This window comes from Cherax quadricarinatus, chromosome 57, assembly GCF_038502225.1.
Source record: "Cherax quadricarinatus isolate ZL_2023a chromosome 57, ASM3850222v1, whole genome shotgun sequence".
NCBI lineage: Eukaryota > Metazoa > Arthropoda > Malacostraca > Decapoda > Parastacidae > Cherax > Cherax quadricarinatus.
The window spans coordinates 12,652,233-12,677,715 of NC_091348.1; the positions used below are offsets into that span (position 1 = coordinate 12,652,233).

Consider the following 25,483-nt stretch of genomic DNA (forward strand, 5'->3'; position numbering starts at 1 on the left):
ACACAGGGTACAACTCTTGACACTACTGTCACTATATATATATATCTCTATGCTAAAACAATAAATTATAAATAACATTTTTATAATAATAAATTACAATCAACTGCCTCTCACGACACGAAGTCAGTCACACGACACTGTTCAGTGTACACTACAACCAGGCCATCTTCAGTGTCCCACGACACCCTTTTCATCTCAGTGTTCCACTACGGTCCTGTGCATATCTCAGTGTTCCACTCCATCGTACGTCCCTCAGTGTCACACTACGGTCCTGGCCCAGTTCAGTGTAACACTCCAACCTTTTCTTCATGTAATGTCCCACTAAACAGCATCTGACGACTCCGGCCCACAGTTGATAAACGTAGACGGTGAGTCCACAGACATCACCGGTAGTCCAGTAAATCCTCTCCAAAGGCGGTTGACACACCGCTAGCCGAACACCATGCTGCAAGCTCACTGAATGCGGCCGTCAAGTAACTGAGGCCAACAGACTCAGTGAGCTGCGGTGAGCGGTTCTTCTAACGCCAGTAGATAGGTACGATTCGGTGGTCAGGTACCTACTGCATAGACGTGTACCCTGAGGAGTTCAGGTACTTAATGTTGAAGCCAGTAGACGTGTACCCTTCGGTGGTCAGGTACCTACTGCTTAGGTGTGTACAGCGAGGCGCTCAGGTACATAATATTTCTAAAGCCAGTAGACGTGTACCCTTCGGTGGTCAGGTACCTACTGCTTATGTGTGTACAGCGAGGCGCTCAGGTACATAATATTTCTAAAGCCAGTAGACGTGTACCCTTCGGTGGTCAGGTACCTACTGCTTAGGTGTGTACAGCGAGGCGCTCTGGTACATAATGTTACTAAAGCCAGTAGACGTGTACCCTTCGGTGGTCAGGTACCTACTGCTTAGGTGTGCACCGTGAGGCACTCAGGCTCTTACTGCTCTAAGGCCGGCTCAGCAGCCCCCACATTGGGTTTGATGACGCACCCAGTGGTACTGCCGGCCGGCAGGTTAACTATTTAACCGCTAGTTTGGCAGGGGCCGCAACACCATGGTTCCTAAGAAAGCAAGTGCAATGGACAGTGCTGAGAAGAAAAAAGAGGATGATTTCCATGGAATTAAAGCAGGAAATCATACATAAACACAAACTAGGTGTACTATTAAGAGTGTATCATTAAGAATGTACCATTAAGAGTGTACCATTAAGTGTACCATTAAGAGTGTAGCAATTAAATGATTAAGTGATAGAAAAAGGACAATCTAATGGAGTTTGCCTTACAAACACTCCATTTTCCGTTATAATAAAAGCATGGGAAGGTTTGAAGCCGGTAGGAGAATGGCTGCTGTGGTGGCCCCAACAACAATGGCAGCCACTAACACTACTCACATACGTAATACAGTGTACCCCCGGTTATCGGCCGTAATCCGTTCCGGAAGGTCAGCTGATAACCAAAATGATCGGAAAACGAATTAATATTTCCCATAAGAATTAATGGATATACTACAACTAATCCATTCCAGACAAAAATATTCACAAAAAAATAATTTTTTTTTAACAATTATGTAAGTATTACTTACCTTTATTGAAGGCTGATGCTGGCTTCTAGAAGATAGGGAAGAGGAAAGAGGGAGTGTTTGGAAGGGAAATCCCCCTTCATAAAGACTTAAGGTAGCAAAGCCTTCTCTGGGGTTACTTCCCTTCTTTGTCTTTTAATGCCACTAGGACCAGCTGGAGAGTCACTGGACCCCTGTCTCACAAAATAACTGTCCAGAGTGCTCTGTTTCTGGCATCTCTTTAAGATTTCCCTGAAGTGGGACACGGTTTTGTCACTAAACATATTGCAGATATGGCTTGTTTCAGTTTTGTCAGAGTGGTGTTTCTCTACAAAAGCTTGCACCCTAGTCTACATTGCACACACCTCTTTAATCTCTAAAGAAGGCACCTCCTTCACTCCCTCTTCCTCCTCCTCTGAAGCAAGTTCCTCAGCTGCAGTCTGTTGCTGTTCAAGTTGAAGCTCTTGCAGCTCTTCAGTGGTTAGCCCTTCCCTGTTGTCTTCCACATCCTCGCCACTCGCCTCCAACCCCAGGGACTTGCCCAGTGCCACAATAGAGTCTACAGGGTCAGGGTCAGCCTCAAACCCTTCAAAATCCCTCTCTTGGACACAATCTGGCCACAGTTTTCTCCAAGCAGAGTTCAAAGTCCTGGAAGACACTCCCTCCTGAGCCTTACCTATTAGGCTTATGCAATGGAGGATAGTGAAGTGATTCCTCCAGAACTCTCTTAGGGTCATCTGAGTATCCGAGGTCACTTCAAAGCACTTTTGAAACACTGCTTTTGTGTAGAGCTTTTTGAAGTTAGAAATTACCTGCTGGTCCATGGGCTGGAGGAGAGGAGTGGTGTTAGGAGGAAAGAACTTCACTGTGATGAAACTGAAGTCCCTAAACACTTGGTCTTGCAAGTCTGGAGGATGTGCAGGAGCATTGTCCAGTACCAGGAGGCACTTGAGTGGCAATTTCTTTTCCAGTATTTTTTCACACTTGGGCCAAAGACATCATTAACCCTTTGACTGTCGCAACCCCCAATCCTGAGGTGTCTCCTGGTGTCGCAAAATTTAAAAAAAAAATTATTTTTTCTTATGAAATGATAGAAAATCTTTTCCCGATTGTAATGACACCAAAAAAACGAAATTTGATGGAAAACTGACGGAGTTATGCTCTCGCGAAGTTAGCGACCTCGGCGCTGTTTACAAATCGGCGATTTCGCCCATTTTGAGCCCTATTTTCGGCTAATTCCATTGTTCAGGTTGACCAAACTCATAGCTATTTCTTTAGAACTCCATTTTTTCTATCGATTGAGTACAAGAAACTGCCCATTTACCGATTTCAACTACCCAATAACATGGTCAGAAATTTGCAATTTGGCCAATTTCACGAAAATTAAAAAATATGACAATTTCAAAATAAGGTCCAGAATGAACAATGCAGACATTCCTGGCTCTAAAATAACATTTTCTTTGTTCATCAGTCATGTCTCCAGGCCCCTCTGATATTACTCTTGCTTTCTATTTTGAATTTTTATTCTAACAAAAAATAGAAGACTTACTATTATGCAGACTATTGCAATACTGTAGTAATTGTATAAATAACATCAACCCATTCATGACTGCATATTAGAATGGCTAGTTGGACATTTATTGGACAATGACATCATTTGTTTACTTTTGAACATTGGCAAAAATCAAACATTTTCCCTACTTTGAGCTCCATTTCCAGGTTCTTTTTATAGTAAAATCAATCAAAATCACCTCTTTCTATAATATGTTTTCCATTCTATCAAATGAGACCAAGAAAATGAGAATACAACCATAAATACTATACGAAAATAGACCACAAAGTCGGCATTTTTATTAAAAAAATGGTCTGAGTTTTTTCTTTCTCATTATGCACTGCGTGCTCCAAGATTTTTTTATATGGTGCACACTGACCACACAGACCCATTCTCTCACATGTGGGCCTACCAGCTTTCTCCTGCTTGATTTGAAGCCGCTAGAATTTATGAGTATATATACGTCAAACTCGGTACCTCGTAAGACGTATATATACGGCCGCGACAGTCAAAGGGTTAACCCACTCTTTGAAAATTTGCCTTGTGACCCATGCGTTATGATTAGCTTTTCACATCACACACAATCTATTCTTCATGACATTGTTTTTCTTGAACACTCTGGGATTTTCTGAGTGATACACGAGTAAAGGCTTCACTTTGAAATCCCCACTAGCATTACCACACAACAAAAGAGTAAGCCTGTCTTTCATAGGCTTGTGTCCTGGCAGTGCCTTTTCCTCCTGGGTAATGTAGGTCATGTTTGGCATTTTCTTCCAAAACAGACCTGTTTCGTCACATGTTGGGGTTTGAATCCTTCAGCCTCTATGTACCCCTGGAATTCCTGCACGAATTTTTCAGCCGCACATTTGTCAGAACTTACTGCCTCACCATGCCTTACAATGCTGTGTATGCCCCTACGCTTCTTAAATCTATCAAACCATCCTTTGCTGGCCATAAATTCACAAACTGCAGCACTTGTTCCAGGCATTTTCTTTGCAAGATCCTCATGCAACTGCTGTACCTTCTCACAAATAATAGACTCCACAACACTGTCTCCCACTAATTCTTTTTCCTTAATCCACAATAATAACTTTTCCATCTCTTGCATTATTGGTGGCCTTTGTTTAGTTAGAAAAGTTACTCCTTTTGCAACATTAGTGTCTTTGATTTGTTCTTTCTTTGCCAGGATGGATGTAATTGTTGATCTATTCTTGCTGTACATCCTGGCAAGTTCCACCACCTTCATACCACTCTCAAACTTTTCTATCACTTCACGCTTAAATTCCATGGTGTTTCTCACTTTCTTTACCGCAGGAACTTTCTTTGGAGCCATGGTTGCTTATTTCACAGTTGCACTGCAAAAAAAAAACACTAAAAACAATGGAAAACAAGCAAAATGTTTGGATGTATGAGCAGAAACTTCCTCAGCCACCAAGAGAGAAAGCCAAACTGCTGCGCAAGCAGCCCCAGCCGGCGGATGGACACGTCCCAAACGGCCGATAACTGGGCGCCAAAAAACCCGCTGATAACTGAGTTGGCCGATAACAGAACCGGCCGATAACCGAAGGTCCACTGTATTTCATACATTCTAGTGTATATATCATGTTTCTATGTTATTAATATTGTTCATTATGTCATTATGCCTAGTCATGCTAGGTGTGATAGTGGCCCTCTTTGTAATTAGTTTTATTTATTTTTTTTTTTTTTCAACAAGTCGGCCGTCTCCCACCGAGGCAGGGTGACCCAAAAAAGAAAGAAAATCCCCAAAAAGAAAGTACTTTCATCATCATTCAACACCTTCACCACACTCACACATTATCACTGCTTTTGCAGAGGTGCTCAGAATATAACAGCTTAGAAGCATATACGTATAAAGATACACAACATATCCCTCCAAACTGCCAATATCCCAAACCCCTCCTTTAAAGTGCAGGCATTGTACAGTGGACCCCCGCATAACGATTACCTCCGAATGCGACCAATTATGTAAGTGTATTTAAGTAAGTGCGTTTGTACGTGTATGTTTGGGGGTCTGAAATGGACTAATCTACTTCACAATATTTCTTATGGGAACAAATTCGGTCAGTACTGGCACCTGAACATACTTCTGGAGTGAAAAAATATCGTTAACCGGGGGTCCACTGTACTTCCCATTTCCAGGACTCAAATCTGACTATATGAACATAACCGGTTTCCCTGAATCCCTTCACTAAATATTACCCTGCTCACACTCCAACAGATCGTCAGGTCCCAAGTATCATTCGCCTCCATTCACTCCTATCTAACACGCTCATGCACGCTTGCATATAAACCCCACATTGTCATCTTTATAGAGAATAAACTTGAATTGAATTGAATTGAATTGTGATAGATAAATAAGCTGTAGAGTTGATATTAGGGAAATTATTGAAGTATTTTATGGTGCCTGCAATTCCACTGGAATGAATTAATTGTATTTCAGTTAATTTAAATGAGGAAAATTGACTCTGCAAACGAGCAAATCCAGATGCGAGCAAGGTCACGGAACGGATTAGACTCGTTAGTGGAGGTTCTACTGTATATTGTATTTTCAGATACAGTACCAGCAATTTATATTAATGCTTAGCCTGAAGTAATATGCTCAGTATTCAAATGATTCCATGTATTCTTCTTGCACAGCTTATAAAAATGTTCATTTTTTGCTGTTCTAATTTTTAAACTACACATTTGTAACTCCGAATTTATTTTTCCTTAGAAAAAATATAGGTAGTTTAAGTGATGTTTGTTTGTAATTACAAATAAACATTCATATATCTTTTATTGTTTTAGGAGTGTCCCATTTCTAAGTGAAGTTTGTGACTTGAGCACTCATAGCTTGGCACCTACTGATATTCCCTTATAATAATTAAGTTATGTATCAGTGTCATTTATTTGGAAAATTGAGTTCCATGATTTTTTGTAGGAGTGAAAATGGTTCACTGGGTGGATCACATCGTGGATATGGAACAGTAGATGATCATTGTGAACCGGACGACAGCCACATGCACATCCAGCTCTTTGACCACTCCATCCATCACGACATCGCATCTCACTCATCCCTGCGCTCCCTTCTCCTCTTGTTTGCATTATCACTTCATTCTGTAGGTATCAGATTGTTTTAATTTGTCTTATCTGTAAATAATTTTTAATAGATCATGTCAAATAAAGTTTACTTCACTAAGAGCTATATGTGTGTATTCTTTCACTCATTATCTGATCAAGGACTTTTCAATTTGTCCAGCTACCCAATCCCAGGAAAAAAAAAAGTCCTTAGGTTGGATAAAGTCATTTATGCAGTCCCATAGTCACTCTTCTTGAGGACAGAAAAAAATTGATTTTCCAGCATTGTGGAAGTTCTGAGGCCCAATAAAATAAATTTTCTGGCTCTGCAGAAGTTCACTCGATTTGTTTTGGTCACTGCGCTATTCAAGAAAGCTATCTATTATTCTGTAAGCCCAGCCCTTAACTTTCTAAAGCAGTTAAATATCAGTGTTGAAGATCTAAAGCCAGTTAGAAGAGGCATTCACTGGTTACTGCATAAAAACTTACATCCTAATTCTTCCATAAAAATTGCAAATTGGCACTTACACAGCCTAAAACCAATTTAAATCTTCCACTGAAAGATTTATAATCTTTAAAGCCATGTTGGTTGTCATGTATGAACCCACTCTTTCTAGGTGCCCCACCACTCTCCTCCTGATAATAGGGGTGAATGTATGCTATGTATGTTTGTATTAAGTATGTACATGAATGGTATACAATACCAACAAGTTGAAAATGTTTGATTTTTCAACTGGTTGGTATTGTATAACATTCATGTACAGCTTGTCAGACACTGCAACATCATGGAATATTGGTTCAGAGAACATCTACATAACTTTCTTCACAGCTACTGCAACTATTACTACCATTAACCCATCAATTGTGTATGACCTACTTCCACTGGGAAAACCCGCCTACCAGTGACTATGCCCTCGTCTGCTACCCATCCCTATCCACTGATGCCTATTTAAGCGCCATCCTCCTCGCTTGTGCTCCAGACTCTCTTCAACTATGGTGCTCTACACACCAACTCCAAGGCTGAGGGACTTATTACCTCATCTTTTGTATATAGTAGTCTTCAAGTTATGTCCTAGAACCTATATTGATAAAGCCACTCCTTGGCAAAAAGTCTACAATTAAAGATACCCAGATGTCACACATGTGTCTAATTTTCAACATGTATTAAGTATGCTCAGTTTTCTTTTATATTTTGCAGATTTTTGAAGGAATGGCAATTGGTCTTCAGGACAGTATTGATGATGTAGTGAGCTTATTCCTCGTGGTAATCTTCCATAAAGCCATTATTGCATTATCACTTGGACTCAACATGGTGCAGTCCAAGCTTTCTATATTCCAGGTATACTTTCATTCTCAAAATTATTAAATCAAATTATTTTCCTTATTCAAGGATGGAAATATTAAGCAGCAAATTTATTCATTTTTTTGAGATGCATATAAGTTGTGTAATTTTGTGCAGCAAGGGAATATAAATACATGTAGTTTAATAAATACATAATCATTCTAAGAGTCTTGTAGCATTTTAATCCCTATACCACTAGTTAAATTCTTTCATTGGACATCACATAGAACTACATCATTGAGGCTAGGGATCCTTTATATAGTTCTATGTCATGAGCTCAGCCCTCTCAGATAAGCTGTGAGAAGTATACTTTGGCCTAGATATGAAAAAATGGGCCTGTATAGTGAGTGTGCACAGTACATATATAAAAGAATCCTGGCCCATGCATGGATGATGAGAAAAGCAAAACTCTGACAATGTGTTTGGTTTAAAATAGAGAATTTGAGGTGTTTTACAAGATGTTTTTTATGGTTTTATTAGCTATTTCTTGGTATAATTTGATAGAATGGAAGAAATACTATCGAAATAGAGATGATTTTGGTTGATTTGAAGACCATGGGTTTTGTAATAGGTCTGTTTCAAATACTGGGATGTTGCAAACCATGACCAACCATTCCTGATTACATTTTATTATCTGAAAAATAAAGTAATTCATCCATTTGTCTGATTAAAAATTTAAAATGGAAGGCAAGTATAATTAGGAGAGGCCTGGGGACATGACTAATGAACAGAGAAAATGTTGTTTTTAGTGCCTGGACTGTTGTTTATTTTTTTTGTATTCTATTTTTAAACTAATATTTTTTTTAATTTTGTGTAAAATTAGTCAAATTACCAACTTCTGTGCATTTTATAAAGTAGTACAGTGGACCCCCAGATATTGGCCAGTGCAGATATCGGTCAAATTGGATTTTGGCCTCTTTTTTGGCCGAAATTCTATCCTGGATTTTGGCCAGCAACTTGGAAATCGGCCATATTGGACGCGTCCACCCACCACGCCGCATGCGTGAGTCAGTCTGGCAGTGTCTCTCGGTGAGTGAGCAACACTCCAGGCATTGATCCAAACATTTCATTATAATCCATTGTTTTTTGTGGCTGTTTATTTAGTGTGACTGCAAAATAAGCCACCTCGGGCCCAAAGAAAGTTCCCTTGCCAGCCCTTTGGTAAAGAAAGTGAGAAACACGATAGAATTCAAGAAAGAAATTGTTGCAAATTATGAAAGTGGTGTATGTGTGCCAGGGAGGTGCAAAGTTTTGTGGAGAAGTATCACCCTGACCAAGCTGAAACAAGCCAGATCTGCAACATGTTCAGTGACAAAACATTGTGCCACTTCCAGCAATAGACCTCTCTGGACAGTTTTTTTGTGCAACAGGGGTGCAGTGACTTTCAAGCTGGTCCTAGTGCCAGTAGAAGACAAAGAAGGGAAGTAACCCTGGATAGGGACATGATACCTGAAGTCCTTATGGTGGGGGATTCCCCTTCCAAACAATAATCAGTCCTCCCTTTCTCCTTCTCCCTGTCTTCAATATGCCAACAAGAATCTTTAATAAAGGTAAATGTGATGTTAACCCTTTCAGGGTTGACAGGCCCTCTCAGAGACTTGTTCTCAGGGTCGGCCAAATTTCAAAAAAAAAAATATATATTTTTTCTTATGAAAAGATAGAGAATCTTTTCCTGATCATAATGACACCAAAAGTATGAAATTTGATGGAAAACTTACGGAATTATGCTCTCGCAAAGTTAGTGGTCTTGACAGTGTTTACACATCGGTGATTTTGCCCAATTTGAGCCCTATTTTTGGCAAATTCCAGTGTACTTGTTGACAAAAATTATAACTATTTCGCTAGAACTCCATTTTTTCTATCGAATGAGTACAAGAAACCACCCATTTACCGATTTCAACTATCCAATACAGTGGTCAGAATTTAGCAATTTTGCCAATTTCACACAAATTTCAAAAGATGCCAATTTCCGAATAGGGTCCAGAATAAACAAGAAAGTCATTCCTGGCACTAAAATAACATTTCCTCTGTTCATTAGTCATGTCCTCATGCCCCTCTTACATTCTTTTGCTTTCCACTTTGAATTTTTATTCTCACAAAAAAGAAGATTTACTGTTATGTAGACTACTGCATTAGTATAGAAATGGTATAAATAATATCAACACATCTGTGAAAGAATATTAGACTCACCAGTTGACGTGTATTGGATGCATATCATGATTTGTTTACTTTTGATTTTTGGTAAAAATTGAACATTTCTGCTACTTTGAGTGAAATTTCAAGGTAGTTTTCTTTGTAAAACCAGTCAAAGTCATCTCAATTTCTGTAATATGTCTTCCAATTTATAAAATGAGACCAGGAAAACTGGAATACAACAATAAATACCATTCCAAAATGCAGTGCAAAGTCGGTGTTTTAATCCAAAAACACGGTCAAAGTTTTTTTTTTCTCATTATGCACTGTGTGCTGCAGGATTTTTTTTGTACCGCGCACACTGACCACAGAGACCCATTCTTTCATATGTAGGCCTACCAGCTTTCTCTCTAGATTTGAGGGCGCTAGAATTTAGGTGTACTAGTACGTCAAAAACCCTTGTGCCTAAGCCGTACTAGTACGTCCGAAACCCTGAAAGGGTTAAATGTTCATTTATTCATTTCATTAGTCATTTTATTTAGTTCTCATTGTTTTGTGTATTTAAAACTATAGTTAATCCTTGGTTAGGCCCCATTTAGACTATGCTGCTCAGTTCTGGTCACCGTACTACAGAATGGATATAAATGCTCTGGAAAACGTACAGAGGAGGATGACAAAGATGATCCCGTGTATCAGAAATCTTCCCTATGAGGATAGACTAACGGCCCTGAATCTGCACTCTCTCGAAAGGCGTAGAATTAGGGGGGATATGATTGAGGTGTATAAATGGAAAACAGGAATATATAAAGGGGATGTAAATAGCGTGCTGAAAATTTCCAGCCAAGACAGGACTCGCAACAAAGGTTTCAAGTTGGAAAAAATTCAGATTCAGGAAGGATATAGGAAAGCACTGGTTTGGAAATAGAGTTGTGGATGAGTGGAACAAACTCCCGAGTACAGTTATTCAGGCTAAAACATTGTGTAGTTTTAAAAATAGGCTAGATAAATACATGAGTGGGTGTGGGTAGATGTGAGTTGGACCTGACTAGCTTGTGCTGCTGGGTCTGGTGCCATGCTCCTTCGTTGAGTGGAGGTGACCAGACTGGGTGGGTCATTGGGCTAATCCAAGGTGGGTGGGTCATTGGGTTAATCCGGGGGGGGGGGGGGGGGGGGGGGACATGGACCTGCTCCGCATGGGTCAGTAGGCAGGCCTGTTGCAGTGTTCCTTCTTATGTTCTTACATCTCCCGCTGAGGCAGGGTGACCCAAAAAGAAAGAAAATCCCCAAAAAGAAAATACTTTCATCATCATTCATTAATTGTTTTTTTTTTTTTTTTTGTCAACAAGTCGGCCATCTCCCACCGAGGCAGGGTGACCCAAAAAAGAAAGAAAAAATCCCCAAAAAGAAAATACTTTCATCATCATTCAACACTTTCACCACACTCACACATTATCACTGTTTTTGCAGAGGTGCTCAGTATACAACAGTTTAGAAGCATACACATATAAAGATACACAACATATCCCTCCAAACTGCCAATATCCCAAACCCCTCCTTTAAAGTGCAGGCATTGTACTTCCCATTTCCAGGACTCAAGTCCAACTATATGAAAATAACCAGTTTCCCTGAATCCCTTCACTAAATATTACCCTGCTCACACTCCAACAGATCGTCAGGTCCCAAGTACCATTCGTCTCCATTCACTCCGATCTAACACGCTCACACACGCTTGCTGGAAGTCCAAGCCCCTTGCCCACAAAACCTCCTTTACCCCCTCTCTCCAACCCTTTCGAGGACGACCCCTACCCCGCCTTCCTTTCCCTATAGATTTATATGCTTTCCATGTCATACTACTTTGATCCATTCTCTCTAAATGACCAAACCACCTCAACAACCCCTCTTCTGCCCTCTGACTAATACTTTTATTAACTCCACACCTTTTCCTAATTTCCACACTCCGAATTTTCCGCATAATATTTACACCACACATTGCCCTTAAACAGGACATCTCCACTGCCTCCAACCGTCTCCTCGCTGCTGCATTTACCACCCAAGCTTCACACCCATGTAAGAGTGTTGGTACTACTATACTTTCATACATTCCCTTCTTTGCCTCCATAGTTAACGTTTTTTGACTCCACATATACCTCAACGCACCACTTACCTTTTTTCCCTCATCAATTCTATGATTAACCTCATCCTTCATAAATCCATCTGCCGACACGTCAACTCCCAAGTATCTGAAAACATTCACTTCTTCCATACTCCTCCCCAATTTGATATCCAATTTTTCTTTATCTAAATCATTTGATACCCTCATCACCTTACTCTTTTCTATGTTCACTTTCAACTTTCTGCCTTTACACACATTCCCAAACTCATCCACTAACCTTTGCAATTTTTCTTTAGAATCTCCCATAAGTACAGTATCATCAGCAAAAAGTAACTGTCAATTCTCATTTTGAATTTGATTCCCCAAAATTTAATCCCACCCCTCTCCCGAACACCCTAGCATTTACTTCCTTTACAACCCCATCTATAAATATATTAAACAACTATGGTGACATTACACATCCCTGTCTAAGACCTACTTTTACCGGGAAGTAGTCTCCTTCTCTTCTACACACCCTAACCTGAGCCTCACTATCCTCATAAAAACTCTTTGCAGCATTTAATAACTTACCACCTATTCCATATACTTGCAACATCTGCCACATTGCTCCTCTATCCACTCTATCATATGCCTTTTCTAAATCCATAAATGCAATAAAAACTTCCCTACCTTTATCTAAATACTGTTCACATATATGCTGTTCATATATGCATTTTCATAGGTAGTAGGTTGTTAGACAGCAACCGCCCAGGGAGGTACTACCGTCCTGCCAAGTGAGTGTAAAACGAAAGCCTGTAATTGTTTTACATGATGGTAGGATTGCTGGTGTCCTTTTTTCTGTCTCATGAACATGCAAGATTTCAGGTACGTCTTGCTACTTCTACTTACACTTAGGTCACACTACACATACATGTACAAGCACATATATACGCACCCCTCTGGGTTTTCTTCTATTTTCTTTCTAGTTCTTATTCTTGTTTATTTCCTCTTATCTCCATAGGGAAGTGGAACAGAATTCTTCCTCCGTAAGCCATGCGTGTTGTAAGAGGCGACTAAAATGCCGGGAGCAAGGGGCTAGTAACCTCTTCTCCTGTATATATTACTAAATGTAAAAGGAGAAACTTTTGTTTTTCCTTTTGGGCCACCCCACCTCGGTGGGATACGGCCGGTGTGTTGAAAGAAGAAAGAAGATATGCATTTTCGGATTTAGGCTGACCTTCTGGAACGGATTACTGCCGAAATCTGGGGTTCCACTGTAATAGTTAAATGGGAAGATTCTTGTGTTCACTTAGTGGAACAGAAAGCATACTGGTAAAATTGCTTAAGAATTTGGTCAAATGGATTAATGGAACCAGCTGAAAATAGGACTCAAAGTGGGCAAAATTGCCAATGTGTAAATTGCGTCCAGACCACTAATTTTTTGCCTGCGTAATCCCGTAAGTTTTTCTGTCAGATTTTGTATTGGTGTCATTATGTTTAGAAGATTCTTCATCATTTCAGAAGAAAACAAAAAATATTTTTAAAGTAGATACTGAGAGTAATATTAATTTTGGGGGCTGGACAGCGAAAGAGTTAAGACAAGCTGAAGGTATGGGAACTGGTCTGTAAATTACAAGGTCAGTGTGAAAACCACTAGTGAAATACCAGTAATTGATTTAGTAATTTTTCTTGTTTTAATACTGCCGCATAATGAACATATATTCCTTAGTAAGGTTCTGCCAGCAGGTACTTATCCCTTAATACAGAACCTCTAGTGGGTACATATCATTTAGTAAGGATTCTCTAGTAGATACATATCCCATAGTAAAGTTCCTCTAGTGGGTTTAGTATAGATCCTCTACTGGATACATATTCCTTAGTACAGATCATCTATTGAGTACATATCCCTTAGTGAGGATCCTTTAGTGGGTACATATCCCTTAGTATGGATCCTCTAGTAGGTAAATATCCCTTAGAACTAGATGAACAAGACATACGTTCAACTGCTATCTATTTCCAAAATGTTTTGCCGTTGCAGCAGGCTTCATCAGTAAAATATGAAGGTCATTAAATTACTAATGACATTTGAAGAAGAGAATAATGTATTCAGTCTGTCTTGCTGGAAGTGGGGAAGTAATTTTGAGGTGTTCAGTCCTTCTGCCTGCTGTGCAGGCAAAAAATTTTGGAAATAAAGACCCCAAAGTGTTGCACGTCTTATTCATCTACTTGTCGGTATTGTATACAGTTAGTATAATAATTATATATCGCTTAAGGATTCCCTAGTGGGTACATATCTCTTTGAAAAGATCCCCTAAGAGGCATGGATTCCTTAGTAAGCATCTTCAAACAAGCACACACCCCTTAGTAGGGTTCCTCTAACATGTATCCCTTAAAGATTCTGTAAAAGGTGCATATTTCTTAGTACCGATCCTCTAGCTTAAGATAGTCAGAGGTTTAGTTTTAGATGTTTAATAAGTAAAATTATACAGGGTGTTTGATTTGATAATATTTTTAGCAATAGAATTTTTGGTCACTCCCTTTATAAATTTTTTTCTCCTTTCAACAAACTGGCCATATCCCACCGAAGCAGGGTGGCCCAAAAAGAAAAAAAAAGTTTCTCTATTTAACTTTAGTAATTTTATTTTTTTTATTATCACACCGGCCGATTCCCACCAAGGCAGGGTGGCCCGAAAAAGAAAAACTTTCACCATCATTCACTCCATCACTGTCTTGCCAGAAGGGTGCTTTACACTACAGTTTTTAAACTGCAACATTAACACCCCTCCTTCAGAGTGCAGGCACTGTACTTCCCATCTCCAGGACTCAAGTCCGGCCTGCCGGTTTCCCTGAATCCCTTCATAAATGTTACTTTGCTCACACTCCAACAGCACGTCAAGTATTAAAAACCATTTGTCTCCATTCACTCCTATCAAACACGCTCACGCATGCCTGCTGGAAGTCCAAGCCCCTCGCACACAAAACCTCCTTTACCCCCTCCCTCCAACCCTTCCTAGGCCGACCCCTACCCCGCCTTCCTTCCACTACAGACTGATACACTCTTGAAGTCATTCTGTTTCGCTCCATTCTCTCTACATGTCCGAACCACCTCAACAACCCTTCCTCAGCCCTCTGGACAACAGTTTTGGTAATCCCGCACCTCCTCCTAACTTCCAAACTACGAATTCTCTGCATTATATTCACACCACACATTGCCCTCAGACATGACATCTCCACTGCCTCCAGCCTTCTCCTCGCTGCAACATTCATCACCCACGCTTCACACCCATATAAGAGCGTTGGTAAAACTATACTCTCATACATTCCCCTCTTTGCCTCCAAGGACAAAGTTCTTTGTCTCCACAGACTCCTAAGTGCACCACTCACTCTTTTTCCCTCATCAATTCTATGATTCACCTCATCTTTCATAGACCCATCCGCTGACACGTCCACTCCCAAATATCTGAATACGTTCACCTCCTCCATACTCTCTCCCTCCAATCTGATATTCAATCTTTCATCACCTAATCTTTTTGTTATCCTTTAGTAATGTATACAGTAATTGTGTTGTGTAAATACTACATACAGTAGTAGCTCTGCCATCATGAACATATTTGCCATCTTATTTAATTTTTTTCTTATATTTTTATCTGTTTACTTATTCAACAGATGTTGATGGCCAATATGTTTTTTTGTGTAACATCGCCCCTGGGTCTAGGCATTGGCATGGCCATCATGGAGATGCAAGCCTCCTTCACCACTACAGCTATTTCTGGCACTCTCCAGGGCATTGCCTGTGGCACATTCCTTTATGTTACATTCTTTGAGGTAAGTTTGTTTGAAACAGTCTTTATATTTTTTTTCATTATTGTAGAAGGCTGGAGGATCTCAGAAAATAAAAATGTATATGCGTATTTGTCAGTGTAACATCTGGTAGATCAGTGATATTTATCTTGTGTTTTTTTAGCACAAGTACCCCATGAGGAGCAAAACAAAGAAAATAAAAAGGATTATTACAGCTCCCCACCTTTACTTTATATATGGCAAATATGAACATAGACAAATCAGGAAATAATAAAAAAATTATTTTCATCTTTGCTACTGCCTAATGTCTTTTAATTAATTTGTTAGGAGAAACTCTTTTTAACACACTTGCCTTTTCCCACGACGGTAGGATGACCCAATCAAGATGAAACACATTTATGGTCATACATTCAATCACTGTTTTGCCATAGGGGTGCTGATATCACAGTTTAAGAGAAACATGACATTCATTTAAAAAAAAAAAAAATTAATTCTTATACCTTGGCATACTAGCCCAACATTAAGTAAGATACAATTCATAATAAATGATACTTAACAGATGAATGTATCTGTAGAACAGTTGAAATTGTTTCTTCTTAATCAGAGGTGAGGTGTAAAGCTTTGTCATACCTGTAGCATGTTGATCCAACATATTTCATACTTTTTTGAATGATTCAGTTTTTCACCATTATGTCCAAAAGTCAGGAGAAAGGGGCTAGTAACCCTTTCTATATAAATTACTAAATGTAAAAAGAAAAAAAATGTTCTATCTTTTTTTTCGGGTCACCTTGCCTCGGTGGGAGATGAACGATGTGTTAAAAAAAGAAAATGTCCAAAAGTGAGATCTGGCTCATCCTTCTTGCTTCTCCCCAATGACAACCCTCACTACTTTTAGATGTAGCTTTATGAGACCACTTCAGTAGTAATGGAACTTTTGCATTCAACATTAGAAACAGTAATGTAATTGGGAGAGTAAAGGGCAGCTACATATGTGTTAACATTATGTAAAATTGAATTCCATATAAAAAATATCAGAATGCACTTTAGCTTCTTAAAGTATTCATAATCTTTACTTGCTCAGCAATGCTTGATATTTTCATAATGTTCCTCTAACTTGCTGGGTTTCATGCTCTCTGCACTAGGAACTTTATTGCAAACAACACATTGAGACATTTCACTGGACTTCCCAGCTGTGCTTGCTAAGCTCCAGTATGCAAACATTTTCTTTGTATTACTGTTTCTATATTGAAACTGCAGTGCACAGATATGAGAATTGAAATAACAATGAAGTTGGGTGTGTACAAATTAGACTTACGTTTCACACTGTCATAGATTATGTTTTCAGTTGATTTTGAATAAAATTTATGAAATGTATCAAGAATAAAATGAAATTGTTTTTTGAAAGGGATTCTGTGTATAATTTTTCTGAAGATATTGTAAATAACAATGATATAAATTTATTTTTGCAGGTTTTACCTCATGAGATGAACAATGGTGAAAACAGGTTACTCAAGTTACTCTTCATAATATTTGGGTTCTCAGCTGTGTGTGGTGTACTATATCTAGACCCAGACATACAGCGTCCTCGTTGCTATCAGCCACCTACAGTTATGCCTCACCCATAATCACATTCCTCTGTTTATCCTTTTGTAGCTTTACCTTTGTCTCTTGAATAATGAGTTAAATGGAAAGGCATACTGAAAGTCACTGTTGAAATATTCGCAGAAGTAATGTTATGAAGAGGATATTGCTGTTGGGTTGATTTTGGTCAGTAATTTGCTTCAGGGTTCTCTTCTAGCTTATTTTTTTAATTTTTAAGAACTTCTATAATGGAGGTTGTCTTGAATAAGAATTTTGAAGAAATTTTTTGTATATTTATTTTTACGAAACTTGTAACATTTTGAAATTGGTGATTTTTTTCTTAACTGCAGATAATCTTGACTTCTATATTTGTATTAGGCCCCTTGGCTGGATAAGTTAACCCTCCTCCTCGCCCCCCCCTTCTTTTTCATGAAATAATATTGGAAGTCTAAGGAGCAGGTTGGTAGACATCAGCTGCCCAGGGAGGTAATACCGTCCTGCCAAGTGAGTGTAAAACAAAAGCCTATAATTGCTTTAGATGATGGTAGGATTGCAGGTGTCTTGTTTTTTTGTCTCATAAACATGCAAGATTTCAGGTACATCTTGTTACTTCTACTTACACTTATGTCACACTACACATGCATGTACAAGCGTATATATACATATCCCTCAGGGTTTTCTTTTATTTTCTTACTAGTTCTTGTTCTTGTTTATTTCCTCTTATCTCCATGGGGAAGTGGGACAGAATTCTTCCTCCGTAAGCCGTGTGTGTTGTAAGAGGTGACTAAAATGCAAGGAGCAAGGGGCTAGTAACCCCTTATCCTGTATACATTACTAAAGTTGAAAAGAAAAATTTTTGTTTTTCTTTTTGGGCCACCCTGCTTTGGTGGAATACGGCCGGTTTGTTGAAAGAAGAAAGAAGTATTGAAGTGCAGTGGTTTGACTTTGCAAGCTTCCTCCACACATGAGCATAACACTTGTCATGCATTTCAGAGCATTAACCCACTTGAGAATTCCTGGCTAATCTGTGTGTTGAGAATCTCCATAAGTATGTGAAACATTTCCTTTGTGGCCATAATCACAACTGGTTATACATATATTAAATTTAATCATGATCAGTTTTTATGGATAACAGTGTCCCATGGCTTGTTTGGCAACACCTGCTGTCCCTGTTCTAGTAGTAAGTTGGTACTTGGGTGTTAAGTCGACTGGTGTGATCATCCTGGGGGACAAGATTAACAAGATAATAGCTATCAGAGTTGATGCATCTTTAAATCTTACTGGATTGCTTATTCATCAGTAATTAGTATCCATTACAGCTAATATTTAATATGTTCTTTGAACATGTTATGTATTACAACTTGTTGAATACTTTATTGTTTCAACTAATATCTCTGTGATCAAATTGAGTATGTAAAAGTTGTCTGATCATATAACATCTCTACAGAATCTTATCTATATTTTAGGAACTAATTTTGGATTAAAGGTGGAACACCTTTAGCACAGAATGCATTGAAATCTTGAATTTTACAATGTTTCACCCATGAATGGTTGCATTGTGTCTTTACCAACTGTTATTTTGCTGTCTACCTAGCAGCATTTTATCGTATTCCATGCCTTAATGTCTGATCAAGGCAGTGTGCATTTTTCTCCAGTGGGCTTGGTTCCCTCCTAATAACTAGATTAGTCAGCAAACTTTTCTTCTTTGAATGCAGGAAGGATCATAGCTACTGAAAGCTTGATAATATTGTGCATGCAGTGAAGAGCAGGTGCTGAGGATATTCGACTGCTCTTCATTTTAATTATCTCATTTCTCACTTGTATGATGGGGATAAAATTATTGGAAGAGAGGGTTAAAAATATTCTCTGGCACTTAAAAATTCATAATGTCTTCCACAGTTAGTAATATTGTGGGAAAACTGTCATTCCAGTTTCTGTTTACTGATGGGATTACTTATCCAGTCAAAACCTTGTATGTATGCCTGAAGCATTTTGTACTACAAAGATAGGCCTTATGAAATTTTAGAAACAAACTTGATCATACCTAAAAATAGAGTAGATTATCCATAAGAAATGATTATGCATTTTCTTCAAAATTTATGCATTTAGGTTTAGAGTAAATTTTCTTCTGTTGTTTTATATAATATTGCCTAATATTACTTTTTTTTTTTTTTAATTCCCATATTGTATATATATACTCTGGTACAGCCTAGTCTCAATTAGTGCTAATTATGAATCCCATGAAGTGGTCGCATTTTTCAAATTTGCACTATTCAAAATATATGTAATTTTTTCGCATAGTTTGAAGAGCTTGGGGAAAATCTGACAGTTATTAATTTCACACTGAATTGCAATTCACACCATTCAAACTTGCCTTAATCGAGATCTAGCTGTACTGTACTCATAACTTTTCATGTCTTCAGAAGAAGTAAGTAAAACAAGTATTTCTTAATTGCTTACAAATATTTTTTTATCTTGTGATTTTTGACAGTTATATAGAGATACAGTTTGTAGATATTGTGTATTTGTTGACAGTTATATAGAGATGCAATGTGAATGCAATATTTTTATTTTACCACTAGACTTCCAAGTTGTGAATGTTTGCATCGTCTCACTGACGACTGTTGCAAATATTGACTTTATTTTTGAGATACGTGTTACACAGAGACACTGTAATTACTTATTTTTATTTAGCTACCCGACTTTGAGGGTGGTGAACTTTAACTCTTGGTCCAACCTTATTACCTTCAGCTAATTGATGTTAAATATCATTTGTTATATCTTATTTTGAATCTTTATATGAAGTGTACTTGCACTGTCTGTCTGCCAGAATCATTCCCATTCTTAACTTGTGTGTTGAAAAAGATGGTTTAGTTCATTTCTGTCACCCCAAAAAGTTTAATTTCATTCATTAGTACTTTTAGTACCAACAGTATAAAGCAGCTTCAGATATTGATGAAGGCATTGGTGAAGTAATATAGTTATATAGTCATTCTCTAGAATTATTTTTTTTACACAAGTTACCGAATAAGTTTTTAAATTTACTTTGAACTGAGAATACCTTTTGTTTTGTAAATAAGGCAGTAGTTTGAAATTGTGTATGGATGAAAATTGTGTGTTGCTCCTCTTTCCTCTAACCTTTGTGAGTAACAAGCAGATGTACAGGAAAGGCTGCTAATAGAGCTACATTTTTAACAAGGTGGTTATCACTTGAATTATATCATATACCATTAGTAAGACAATATCAGAGAGGTAGTAGAGAGATTTAAAACTGCAGATATTTTATTATAGATTTATCATTGAAGGTATATCAGTAGTGCAACAGAGAAAGAGAGTAGTAATGCTACATTATGAAGAGAGACTTGCTGTTTTTAGATTCTGTGCATAGTTTGAGTCTCATGTGTTGTTATGAAGAGTTATACATAGGTCAGCCAACACATAGGGAATGAGAATGCATAATCAATTTTGATCTATTGAAGGAGAGGGTAGTTCCAATTTCTTGCATGAAGAACTCTTCATCAAATGTGTGCAAGACTTGAATTATACAAAGTCAGTCATGGTAGGGCTTTTATTGAATGAGGTGGTGAAATATCTTGCACTTTTAATTCACCAGACATATTAAGGATAAATTTTCCTAATTACCAACACTTGAAGCTTTTCTCTGTTTAAATGCTTTTTCATATTAGAACCTATTTTTTTTTTTAACACATCAGCCATCTCCCATAGAGGCAGGGTGGCCCAAAAAAGAAACACTTTCACCATCATTCAGCACTTTCACCATCATTCACACACAATCACTGTCTTTGCAGAGGCGCCCAGGTGCGACAGTTTAGGCGTCACTGTAATATTTTCTTCCAGGTGTTCAAACAATGAAAATATACAAGCACATCAAAAGTTTCTGTTGCGTAGATGCATACCTGCTCAGTACTCTGAATTGTATTAGAGATTATCTTTAAGATATAATATATAAAGTGAACTGAAGCTACCTGTGATTTTAGAATTAATGAAATAATATATAGTACAGTACTTTAATATTAATGAATATTTGTCATGTCATGCTTGCCATGGCATGACAATTTTTTTTTTTTTTTTTTACATTTCAGTGTCTTTTACTTCATCCTTTGTTAATAAATACTCATCAGCAACAATGAAAGTTTTCATATTTAACCAGGCTATCTCTAAACCAGATTGTAAGTGGCTTGAATGAAAAGACACAAAGCAGCATTAGCCCCTGTTACTTATTATTCAGTATTTCTCTCCCCTTTAACAACATTCTGATGTTATAAAGACTTGCACTGTTTTGTGTGTTGTCATCCACTTGTCTTGCTGTCTCTTCCACTTACCATTGGCATGTTTTAGTATACTAGGAATATTTGTTATATGGCCAACTTCCTTACAAATACTGGATCATTCTCAGGTGGAGGAAGGCCACCTTACTCTGTGAGAGCTGTCAGTTAACCTGGCAGGGTTTGTATCTTACTACTGAAGTGTCTCAGTTTATACATGTTTATTTTCTCTGTATCTATCATTGAAGGAACTCCCTTCTGAGTTTGTGGTCATGCATGTAAAACGTCCACCAACCAACAGTACTATTTCCTTTATTGTTGGGCTGTTGAAGCCACTGTTTAGCATGCCTCTGCATGATCATAAAATAATATAGTTAAGAGTTTACTGTAGTTTATATATGGGGGAATATAAATGCTGGCATCCGAGAAACTTTTCATAAACAATATTAATATGATATGAGAGATTTAATTACACAGTATTTTGTTGGGTCAGATTAACAGCTGCAAAGAGCCTTAGCTTTTGCTTAATTCAAATGCAATGAATAATCTGATAATCTGGGCATCAACAAATATAATACTCTGAATATTATGTATACATACTGTATGCAATAAAATCACAGGAAACAGCCGATATCTTAATATGCAATATAACCAGTGAAAAATAGCAATATTCAAAATGCTTTTATGGTTTCTTGCATTATCTCTCACTATTCCTTGATGTGAGAAATCATGAAGGCACTTTGGAATATAACTAATTTTCACTGTGGTTATATTGCTCTGTACAGTATATCAATAGATTTTCAATAGAATTTATGAAGTCTCTGTTTTCATATTCATTAAGTTGCACATTGATGAGAATACATAGATAGGGGGAGATTATCTGACTTTTATTAGCTAAAAGACATTCATAGTTTTAATAGGTAGCTGCTCTTAGTTTCTTGAATTGAGACAGCTCATGTCTACCATTATTAGTACATGAAATACACATATGGAAAGGAGGATTTATTTTTAGTTTCATAGCAAGTTAGAATATTTTTGTATTATCTCACAAGAACGGTAAACCTGTATGGGTCATACAGCAAAATATTAACAAAAAATTTGAAAATGGAAAAGAAAACAAGTGTTGCAAATACTTGTACAGTACACAAATATTTCTTTTCTTTGTGATATATTTGTTAATAAAGCAGATAACTTGTGAATCTCAAGCATTACAAGTTCCACTATATTATTATTATAACCAAAAAGAAGCGCTAAGCCACAAGGGCTATACAGCGCTGCAGGGTAGGGAAGGAAGCGAGGGTATCGGGCGGCAGAAGGGGGGAGGGATGATCAGGTTACAGAAAACAGTGGGACAGGGGATAGTGTGGGGGTAGAGAGTAGCAAGAGATTGAGGTAGAAAAGTTCCACTATAGTATATCCAATTTGTGGACATCATTATTAATATGGTTTATAAAACACACATTGAAAGAATTCAGTTTCATTTTAATGTAGTAAGTTATAAAGTGAATGCATTGTAATATATACTTTAAGTATATATATTTTTTCCTGTAATTTATTAGTAGTAAATATTGCTTATTTGCCATGAATCTCTAGCATTACTAAGCCATTTATAGTTTCATTGTATAAAATTTAAATGTATTTTTATTTTAAAGCACCATTGTTTCATATCTTCCATTATCCTATTTCTTACACCTATAGCCCCTGAATTTTGACATACTTAAAGTTGTTTGTGTACATGGGATTTTTGTTTAGGGATCTAGGTCAACCCAACCATCACACAACAAAAGGAAGCTGTGAGAAGCATCAAACTCAAACTTCAGACATCACACACTGTACTTATATCCCCAAGCTTACTAAGTGCCATCCATATTACATTATTATTATTATAATCAAGGGGGAAGCGCTAAACCCAGAGGATTATACAGCGCCTGGGGGGGGGATGTGGAAGGCATTCAGGCTTAATTCGGGGAACTGGAGCACAGATCCAATTCCCTAAATCAAGAGCCCCTCACCAACATCAAGGAACCTTCCTTGAGGGGCATCCATATTACAGTTCACTCTACATCTAAACACTCACTGTAACACTCCATATCATTTAAACACAATACTTTAATGCTTTAGACTGCCCAAAATGCTGTGAACAACAATGGGCTTTTCTTTTAAGATCTATTTATTAACCTAATATTGTACCTATTTTACCTTGTTCTTGGAATTATATTGATCTTATCAACCTATATAAAAAGACCAAGAATGTGGAATAGTTTACCAGATGAGTTATAGCCAACCTTTCCTTGTTTTACTGTGTTAATTTCCTTAAAAGGTACCAAAATCAATTTCTTAACACTTCTTATTAATATAATAATTATATAATTAACACTTTCCTATTAAGACTGTACTATCTTTCCTTTATTTTACATTAGGATAGGTTACGGGTAAACCTACAAAAATGTAATAGATTTGGAAATGAGGTGGCCAAGCTTTTTCAGGACTTTAAAATATATTTTCTTTTTCATGTTGCAAAGCTAAAGTAATAAAAGCCTGTTTGTTTAAATTTTATGCATGTTACTGGTATAGGTCACTGAGTTTCATATGGTAATTTCAGTATTTTCCATATTATACATTATATTGATGTGTAATTTGTTTTTAAAAGGCTATTTTCATATTTAAAGTTATAAAATCTATATCTATGCATAGTTATACATTGCATCAAGATTCTCTAGTTCTGTATTATAGAAGTAGAGCATAACTATTCATTTTAATTTTAGGCTTTGAAGAAAAAAAAGTTTATTTTAATTAATCACTATACTGTATGATACATTTTGGAGGTATAAATTGTAAGGTGACCTGTGTACAAAGTTTGTACATGAGTTAGTTGTCTTCTCTGACAACTCGTCTTGTGGAGAAACTGGTTGCTGCTTCCAGTTTCAGAGGGTAAAATTGTTAATTTTTTTTAGGGTTGATTAATATTGCAAGTTTGTCTTATTGTAATACCATGTGAATAAATGTATGTTTTGTGAAAGCTCTATTATTATAATCCTAACTAAACGCTAAACCCACGAGGGTCATAAAGCGTTGTGAAAGCTCTATAAATATTACCTCTTAATTATTATATTATTATTATAATCAAAAAGAAGCGCTAAGCCACAAGGACTATACAGTGCTGCAGGGCAGGAAGGAAGCGAGGGCATCAGGTGGCAAAAGGGAGATGGATGAGTAATAGGTTACGGATAACAGCGGGGTAGTGGATGGTGAAAGGGTAAAGGGCAGCAAGAGACTGAACTAGAAAGGGCTGAGGGGAGTGCGAAAACTATCATCAGAGTTTGTGGAGTAAATCAGTCGTTGTCAAGAAGTCAATGAGAGAGTCAGGATTAAAGGAGGGTCCATCTGCAAGAAGGGAAGGTAAAGAGAGAGTAGTAGAACGAAGACGACGTTGGAGGTAAATTCTGCGTGCTCGTTGATAGAGAGGGCAGTCTAAGTGTTTCCCTACTTGACCACATCTGGACCAACACCGTATCCCCTTTAAAATCAGGCATAATTACAGATAATACCACAGACCACTACCCTACTTTCCTCATAACAACTCTTGGTAAAATACCCCAAGACACTACTAAAGTCACCTTCAGACTTCACAATGAGGCAGCCATTAATAACTTCACAACAGCAGTAACAAACATTGACTGGCACACTGAGCTAGAAATTTATACAGATATTGACGAATGTTTTAATAATTTTCTAAAAAAGACCCAATACCTCTATAACAAGCACTGCCCTAAAAAAACTAAACAGATGACAGCTAAGAGACTGAACAGTCCCTGGCTAACACCCAGCATTCTCAAATCCATAAATACAAAACACCGATATGAAAAACAGTACAGAATGGGTCACATAACCAGAGACCAAACAAAACGTTACTCGTCAATCCTAACCAGCCTGATAAGAAGGGCAAAAAAATTGTATTATGAGAACAGATTATCCAACTTACGAGGTGATATAAAAAAGACCTGGAAGACCCTATCAGAAATTCTGGGAACAAAAAAGATATCACGAAATAGCGAAATAAAATTAGCA

The 25,483-nt window shown here is 37.6% G+C and overlaps 1 protein-coding gene across 3 annotated transcripts in view; it reads left to right on the forward strand.

The window, feature by feature from the left end:
- The window catches only part of LOC128693407 (zinc transporter ZIP1-like), a 55,503-nt gene extending 31,069 nt beyond the window's left edge, over positions 1-24,434 (forward strand). For all 3 annotated transcript variants that reach the window (XM_070097366.1, XM_070097367.1, XM_070097365.1), the window contains 4 exons: positions 6,044-6,221; positions 7,379-7,519; positions 15,414-15,572; positions 17,018-24,434. In XM_070097366.1, coding sequence (XP_069953467.1) covers positions 6,044-6,221; positions 7,379-7,519; positions 15,414-15,572; positions 17,018-17,173 — 634 coding nt within the window. In that variant the 3' untranslated portion in view covers positions 17,174-24,434. The remainder of the gene's footprint in view (positions 1-6,043; positions 6,222-7,378; positions 7,520-15,413; positions 15,573-17,017) is intronic.
- The last annotated feature ends 1,049 nt before the right edge of the window (positions 24,435-25,483 follow it).